The following is a 9,397-nucleotide window of genomic DNA, read 5'->3' as shown; positions in this document are numbered from 1 at the left end:
TGTGTGTTTATTTGTGTATGGTTTGGTGTGTGTGTGTGTGTGTGTGTGTGTGTGTGTGTGTGTGTGTGTGTGTGTGTGTGTGTGTCTGTGTGTGTGTGTGTCGGATGGTATGTACAAATGAGTGCTATGTGAGTTTATCTGTTTTCAAGCACTTTTTTTTCTGTAGTAATTACATTTAACACAATTTGAACACAAAAGGGAGACTCTTAAGGTCTAGAGGTACAATGTTCATCTCTTGTTCAATAGGTCTTTTGCTACTCCTGGCTCCTTCTTACTGCTGTCCTTCAGACGCACCTCTGATCATTGGGTAGGTAAGATCCAACACCTAGCTTTCTCGGATAAGGAAAAAAAAACTTTGGAGGTCCTGTGTGCAGATTGCACTATTAAAGATCCCTTGGTGGTCCAAAAACCGATAAGACTAGGTTTCAACTGCACTCGGGCAAAATTTAAAATTAATTCCTACCCAGCTGAAAATGCTTAATGTGTCCCGCGCACTCAAATGACCTTATACATTTGCGAGCCCTGTAAAACATTTACCAAAACATAACAAACATGAATACAAAAATCTAAATATCTGAGAAAAAAAAACAACCAAAAACCTTAAAACATATGGAAGACTAATTGTTAAAGCAATAAGCTATCAATGCATTCGTTCCATTTCCTGAACAAACCAGAATGTAGGCCTACAGGTATTTGACCTTTTCATTTAACCTTTTGAACTCCTGTTACTACCATCACCCTTCCACCTGACCTCCTGAGTGATTCGCCCCTAGATTTGATGAAATTGCTATATTTTTTTCACCAAACAGCATGTTCACAACTTCCAAAAAGGCACAGATATATTTGGCAAGATTGAAGAAGACCTTAACCGAAGTAAATGTAGAATAGCTCTTTTGATTGGCCAATAAATATGAACATTAAACATCCAACTATGAGATGGGGTTTCACACACCAGTGCAGTTAAATGGTTGAGAAATTTTACTTGCCACTGGTGTACCCATGACCAGAGCGTAAAAGGTTAATTGTAAGAATTCCAGCCTCACCACAAAATCCACAACACTAACACTAATTAAAGGAGAAGCTGTATGGGCCAACAGAAGTGAGCAGGATGGCCCAGTATAGGATACATACCAGACTTCAAGTGTAATGCGATTGAGAAGAAGAAGAATACTCATACTTGACACATTTTTGTCTACAATTTTTAAAACCCCCGAAAAGATGTCCTTTCTGAAATCACACAGTTCAACAGCCACTAACTGTGACTATGTCTGTCACATCAATAACAACAACTGATGTGGTTCTGGTGCAAGAACTTAAAACTACCCATGAGATTGGCAATAGGAGGTCAAACAAGTTCACTTTTACGCTATCATTTGACCACGTTTTGCAAGACATAACACATTTTTTAAAAAGTTATAAGTCAAAACTATTTCTTAACATATTAAAACTGACGAGTAAAAATAATGGTCAAAATCAATGTTCGACAAATTAAGGGTTATAGTCATGAAGCAGTCATGAAAAGAGAAATTGTGACATGGGTAAATATAATGAAAAATTATGTTACAAGTTACAAGTGTACACTGTATTATAAGCATTCAAGTCTCACAACAGCAGTTATGGCAATATTATGTCATGTGATACACATCAATTGCTGCCGTTTGATGTGAATGAAAAACATTTGAAAAAAAAAAATCAATGTTTCCAGAAATCAGCACCGTATGTCTCATTATGTTCAAAGAACAATATGACATATATATATTCAAATACAACAAACATTATTGTAACATGAACAAAAACGTTAAAATGATTTTTCCTGCCTCTGCCCTCTCTCTTTTTATAAATTGAGAGCTTTCATGCACGGGTTCCCCTTTTTCCTTCAACCTACAAATCTTTTTATCACATTTCCCTCTTCAGATCTCTTTTTCATATAATATATCTAACTCCCTTGTTTTTACTCATATTTTCGTCTATGACATTCTTTATTCATCCCCTTTGTCCTGCTCCATCTCTTCATCTCAAACTGATCCATCGTGATCTTTGCCTTTCACTTCAACATTTTCAAATGAAAACCCTGACTCCCATGCAGCACTCACTTCTACATGCAAACATTAATCTGAACTTTCATAGAGTTCTTCATTGACAGTTATTCCCTCCCTCACGCATCCCAAAGGAAATACTTGCAGCTTGTTGATAATTCCCTCAACAGACATTTCATTTCATTCCATTCATAAATCATTCAGCAGCCACTCATTTCTTCTTAATCTATTCACAGATCATCCACACAAAGTTCCTTCAATCTATTCTCAAATCATCCACTTCCACAGTTCTCTCAGTCTATTTACAAATCATGCAGCCTGCACTCCTTTCAAACTATTGTCAAATCATCCCACTCATAGCCTTTTTAATTTATACACTAATCAACTCTTCAACAACTCTGTTAATGTATTTATTCACACATCATCTCTTACAAAAGCTCTCTATATATTCATACATCACCCCATCAATAACTCTCTCTCTGTCTCTTCACACACCATCCAATTAATAACTCTCTCTGTCTCTTCACACACTACCCAATTAATAACTCTCTCCGTTTCTGCACAAATCACCCTATCAATAACTCTCTCTCTCGACTGCTAAGTGTCAGACTCTGTCATACTTCACTTTTCAAAATGACATATGGCGGAGTCTTACACTAAGCAGTCGCTCTGTCTATTCACACATTTTCTCTTCAGTCTCTCTCTCATTCTATTCAGACATCATCTCTTCAATCTCTCTCTCAGTCTATTCACTCATCACCTCTTTAATCTCTCTCTGTTTATTCATACATCGTCTTTTCAATATCTCTCTCACTCTATTCACAGATTATCTCTTCAATATCTTTCTCAGTTGTCTATTCACCGATCATCTCTTCAACATCTCTCTCAGTCTATTCACAGATCATCTCTTCAATATCTTTCTCAGTCGTCTATTCATACATCATCCCTCCAGCGATCCCCCCGTGAGCTCCGATGACTCGCACTAGACATCCTCTTCTTGTCGTAAGGCCCTGAGGTGGGCCTGAAATCCACCACCCCGTCCGACTCTGGCACAGCAGGCTCCACCACACTGCCGTTGTTGACATGAGCATTACTGACCGGCCGTGGGGTTTTGCGATTTTTCTGCACAATGGCGTACTCATCGTTATTGATACAGTAGTGTAGGTCATCGCAGGGCGAGCCTCGCTGGTTCACCAAAGGACGCATGTCTTGAGAATCCCCAGGGTGGTTGTGGTAGCCATTGTCATAGCCATTATCGTAGCCATTGCTGTAGCCATTCTCAAGGGCTCTGCCTGTGGTGGTATGGGCGGGCGGCACTCGGTCGATTACTTCGTAGATGTCCCCGAGTTCACTCCCAGTTCCTTCATAATGGCTGCTGCCAGTCATGTGATCGGGGTAGTGTCCATTTGTGTCCTCCACTGAGCTGGACATGTCAAAGGTGCCCGTCTGGAAGGTGTGGATGAGGTCTCGGAAGTCGCTGTCCCGTTTGTTGGACAGGAAAGTGGAGATGCCACTCCCTGTGCTGGTGCGGTGGTCTAGGTCTTCCGAGTCAAAAATGGCGTCATTGTGAATGGTAGCCACAACCTGGGGGGATATGCAGGGGGTAAGGAGGGGGGATGAGGAGAGTTCAGAAATTTCCATTATTGTTTTTGGAATGAATAAACTGAAAAAAACCCTGCGTGAAATGGTTACTGATAAAACCTCTTATGAGAACACAGTTTTCTTCATATTATTGTTAAGTTTGACGTCACCTTGGTTGAATTAATTGTTAGAAGTTTGATTGAAACTAGGCTGATCGGGTTGTTGGTCTTTAAAGGGGTCCTTTTTTTTCACTCACATAATTAAAATTAAAGTGTTTGAACTAGGGAAATGACAACCCTTCTTGACCTATATCAGAACAAATCTTATGTCTTCTCTTCCTCCTTTATTCCTCTTTAAACCTGTGGAAAAGTCACTGACAGGTTCTGTAGCATAGAGTGCAACTGTTCTTACACAGCTTTTTCCCTAACTTAAACAAACACAGTGTAAATTTAACCCTCCAAGTGTTGGTAACAAATAGCCAGGCATGTCAGGGTAAAATTTTATGATGTCATCATATTTTGTTTGAAAATATTTGAGAACAGGCTAACACAGCAAGTAACAATCATGATCATAAACCTATAGGCTACATTTTCAAAAAGTAGAATAGAAATAGGAAGTAGAGTTCATTTGAGGAGTTGAAATGTTTCGTGACATTCTAAAAAATTGGATAAATGAACTGAAATAGCAACTAAAATTGTGGCCAATTAAATCCACCATGACACAAGAGAACGAATCTTATGGCCAATTTAATTGGATGCAGACATTAAGAGGGGTAGAACAATGACTAACATAATGACTGAGCTGGTGCTCCTGAAGTTTTAAGTATATCCCACCTGGTTTGTATCTTGTGGGCTCTTAAATGCATATGTGGTCTCGGATGTGTGAGATCCTGAGCCTTCAGCCAGGCTGTTGTTGGGGAAAGTGTCCAGTGGGGTGTCATCTCGTCGCCACAAGGCTGCCTTCTCACTGGAGTCAGATACACTCTTTCTGCGCGAGATCCTTCGGTAGCTGATCATAGAAATAAGTTAATACAAAAGGTTAAAAATGTCTTATTTGTTTTGTTTTGTGTTAAGAGAAGCATATATAGACAACAAAAGCATTTAGTGCAAAGAAAGAGTAAGACAGACAGATAGATAAATAAGACTGAAAGAAAAGAGGTAGGATCTACCAGTGATGCCCTGTATACAAAAGCTAAAAATCTTTGTCAGTTAACAGAAAAAAAGTAACGACAAAACAATCTCAACAGAACTTAAACTTAAATGTTGTCAGCTTTACTTTCCAGAGGTTTGTGAAGATTAACCTCATTTGTTCTTGTACTGCATGGGTGGTTGGTGGATCCATTGGTAGGTCCTAGGCCCCAACTTCTTTTATGTCCCTCTTTTGTTTCTGTCTTTTCACACTGCTCTTCTCCTGCTCTAAATGGCTGATATTGTTTTGATGCACTTTTGTTTCCTCAAGCTCAAATGTATGTCACAAACTAAGTTTTACTTTCCTCACTCTTCGAAGTCCTTTTCCTCTTTTCAGCAAAACTGTGACAAAACACAATTTAAGTAGAGATTAAGTGTCAATACTATTATGACAAGTAATCTAGGCTAAGAACATAGAAAAATTTGTTAAAAACCACCTGTTTCGGCTACAACACGTTGGATTTAATGAATTTATATCTCAAATGCTGCAGTGGAACTCAGATTCAACGAAACCGTCGTGCCTGACCTTCGATTTCTTTAATTTGTTATAGCAAATATGATTGTCTTTTTAGATAATTACAGGCACCAAGCAAGTAATGTACAAAGTGAAGTAATAAGTGGTAGGCTACGCTGAGATGCCAGATTTTTTAACTGCTCTTCGAATTCCTTAAGAATCAAAAGTAGTTTGGTTTCAAATGAGAGGCATTTTCGTTTCTTTGACTTTGATGCCATACCAAAAAAATGCTGGGAAATTCCAGGAAAATACACTTAACTCTGATATACATATATAAGTCTCACCTGATATACATTTAAAAGTCTCACCTGGTATAGACATATATAAGTCTCACCTGATATATACGTACAAGTCTCCCCTGATATATCCGTACAAGTCTCACCTGATATACACGTATAAGTCTCACATGGTATAGACGTATATAAGTCTCCCCTGATATCTCACCCGATATACATGTAAAAGTCTCACCTGATATCTCACCTGATATACATGTAAAAGTCTCGCCTGATATCTCACCTGATATACACGTATAGTCTCCTCTAGTATATACATACAAGTCTCACCTGATATACACGTAAAAGTCTCACCTGATATACACATATAAGTCTCACCTGATATCTCACCTGATATACACATATATATAAGTCTCACCTAATATACACGTATAAGTCTCACCTCATATACACGTAAAAGTTTCACCTAATATACACGTAAAAGTCTCACCTGATTACTCACCTGATATACATGTATAAGTCTCACCTGATATCTCACCCGATATACACATATAAGTCTCACCTGACATACACGTACAAGTCTCACCTGATATACACGTATAAATCTCACCTGATAATGACAACGATGAGAGCAATGAGCAGACCAAGGATGACAATTCCAAAACAGATGTACAGGATCATCAGTTCTGTAAAGGAACGTGGACAATGTTTGTTGAATGAAAGGAAAAACAACAAGCTGCACGTTACTTGCTTTCTTTCATCACTCTATCCACAAGCATTGACTTACTCTTTTTTTAACCAAGCATTGTCTACATCCTTAACTTTTTTCTCTAGAACTTCTTATGGCAACTCCACCAAAGTCTCGTACCTTATGCAGGAGCACACAGAAACGCAAGAACATACTGTATAAAAACATCTCTCTCTCTCTCTCTCTCTCTCTCTCTCTCTCTCTCTCTCTTCTCTCTCTCTCTCACTCTCTCTCTCTCTCTCTCTCTCTCTCTCTCTCTCTCACTTTCTCTCTTTCAATTTTCAGAAGTTGGAAAATGACTCCAATAAAACTACCTTATGAAGTACATGTATATGACTATTCTTCGCTTTGTAAAATGAAAAATATGAACTAAGTAAACAGAGAAAGCCCCTCCAAGTTTAAAAGTAAGGTTGACTTGCAATTGAAAAAGTTGTGAATTTGATTTCTAGTTCAGTCAGGTGGGTCACAGAACATTCAGGAAAAGTACTTTTCAGTTTGGTAAAAGTTTTACAGTGCTCGCAGCTAATAAGGTTAAGAATAATTTAACCAATTAGTTATTTTCTCAATTTGCCCAACTGCAACTGGGTACTTAACAATTGGCAGAGATGTATCATGTGATTGATAGTGACACGTGCCTAACAGGCTGCAGTTTTGTTAGTCCAATGGGACACGGAAATGGCAATTTGGGATGAACAGGCAACAAATGATGGAGTTAATAAACCATATCAGTCTTCAGGGAGACATTCGATTACATAATTCAGCCCTTTAACTTTCAACTTGAACGGCAACACATCTTTTCTTTCCTCTTCCTCTCCTTATTTCAATGAAAAAAATTCTAGAGAAAAGAACATCAAATATAGCATAAACCTATCATTTCTAGCATGAACAGTTATCATCCCATAATAAAGACTTTTTCCATGATAGAAGTACAAAAAAATTGTTATAGATTAGTAAGAAATATTTCGTCATACTCAGTTCCCTGCTCATTCCTCCTGATGACTCGTCTGTGGTGGGGCTCTGTCCGGCAGTGCGTCCTGGGGAAGGGTAAACAACATGTGTGATTTGTTACCTTTGGGTCTCATTTGACTTTTCTTGTATCGCCTCGAACCCCAAATCCCAAGAGTGCACCCGCTCCCTTTTAGTCTGATTGCTTGTTTTTTTTTGTTGGGTTTTTTGTTTTGTTTTGTTGGGATAAGTAGGCCATTTTTCTCTTCAGTAAAATGATGGATGTGACCTTATACCAGTTCAGTTTAAAAATTGTTCCTCTTGACTAATAGAACAGATTAGAATATTACTTTTTGGGGGGTAAAGATTCTGAAAGGTAAGATGAAAACCATTTTTAAAAATTGATTTAATAATATCTAATCTCTGAAGAAAGTCAAAACTAAGCAAGTTACTTTTAACAAAGATTTCTGGAGAAAACGTAAATTCACACATTGTGGCTTTCAGATAAATATTATTTTTGAGCATTTGAATAAACATAGGCCTACATCTTAAATTATTTGAATCAAAGATTGAAATAGGAAGGGGGAAACAAATATTGGGGACATCTTTCTTTTCGTAACTTTTGATGCAGCATGCCAAAATAAGAGGAAACGCATTAGGCGTATACGAATGTAACAAAAATGTTAAAAACAACCTACAGAACATCAACTACCCAACCATGCACAATGAAAGTCAGTTTGCCTCTCAACAAAAAGGTGAATGAAAGCCCTTCCCGTTCTCACGAAAGTCTAGAATTATTTATAAATTATTTTTAGGCTAACTCATTTGAATTCATTGGGGTTTTTTTTTTGTAAAGAAAGGGTGGGGGTGGAGGGGGGGGGGGGGTCAGGCCAAAACTAGATCTTGGGTAGGAAGAAGCTGCTTTGTTTTCTGCACAACATTTGCCAGTTGTAATCAGAGAGGGAATTCTGATGAGAAGATTACCCAGCAGCGTATGTGTATGCGCCATTCTGTGACAGGGAAAAAGCAGTATCAAGTAACACTAGACTAGAGAAGCAGTATGTCCCTTGATGAATAATGCAATATGCAAATGTGATCACAATGGGATGACACACAGGATATAAGTCGAAGCAAAAAAAAAGAAAAGAAGAAAGGGTGAAAATCTGTGGTAAAAATCTCAAATTTGCATTCACACACCTCTGCTGGTACAGTTGATGTAATAAATATATACAACGCTTTTCTGTGATAATGGCTGCGGGGCGAACTGCCTGTAACAAAGAGCACCCACAGAAGCAGACAAAGGACAGAAGCCACAAAGACAATTTTGAGACTAGTACAATTGCCATATTGGTTGAAAGATTAAAAGATATGAATTAGAATTATCTAACCATTAAAAGGGACTGTCATAAAAGTGTGGAACTTATCCATGTCACCTTACTTTAGAAAGATACAGAAATAGTGCAGAATCATAATATGATGAACACTTCTCTTTTTAACATCTAAAAAAGGATAAAATTACCGTGAAGTCGTGCATGTCACTAAATACCATATCCCAAAGTCACAACAACACCCTTATATAAATTATTAGATTCATTACAATCATAAGAAAAAAGAGAGGTTAACTTCAGTTATTTACGATAGGCCTACTATTGTTACACGTGTCCTTGTTACCTCAGCCCTCTTCTGTTCTTAACCCCCACTTCTATGACTAGAAAGACCAAACAATATGAAATAGCAAGGCTGCACACAGCCCCCCTCTGTCTGTCTCCCCCACTTCTACGACTAGACTAAACGATAGGAAATAGCAAGGCTGCACACAATCAATTCCATTCATTTATGAGAGGTCTTTGGACACTTTGACCCACGGCGTTCACTAGGCCATTTTCCCCCCCGGAAACTTATACTTGTACTCCCTCAAGGAATTTCCAGAAGCCTACACATTATGTAACCTACATGTAGGCCAGGAAACCGAAATTCGAGAATTTGAGTCATAAAACTTGGTTGCTAAAATATTATACACTAAGGCCGCAAAATTAATTAACAGAAAAAGAGCAAAATTAAGTTATCTGGATAGGCAAAAAAATATAAACGACCTCCGCATACGCACGCACGCACGCACGCACGCACACACACACACACACACACACACACAC

The 9,397-nt window shown here is 38.2% G+C and overlaps 1 protein-coding gene across 1 annotated transcript in view; it reads right to left on the bottom strand.

Moving 5' to 3' along the window:
• Positions 1–1,919: 1,919 nt before the first annotated feature.
• LOC101858660 overlaps positions 1,920–9,397 on the bottom strand; it is a gene marked incomplete in the record, with an annotated part of 99,093 nt that continues 91,615 nt past the window's right edge. The window contains 4 exon segments of the mRNA XM_013086631.2: positions 1,920–3,620; positions 4,451–4,625; positions 6,162–6,237; positions 7,271–7,333. Of these exon segments, the coding sequence (XP_012942085.1) occupies positions 2,970–3,620; positions 4,451–4,625; positions 6,162–6,237; positions 7,271–7,333 (965 nt within the window).

Source organism: Aplysia californica, unplaced genomic scaffold, assembly GCF_000002075.1.
Source record: "Aplysia californica isolate F4 #8 unplaced genomic scaffold, AplCal3.0 scaffold00487, whole genome shotgun sequence".
In the NCBI taxonomy this organism is placed as follows: domain Eukaryota; kingdom Metazoa; phylum Mollusca; class Gastropoda; order Aplysiida; family Aplysiidae; genus Aplysia; species Aplysia californica.
Note: the sequence above shows the minus strand (reverse complement) of the source record. Positions and strands in the feature narration are given on the sequence as shown.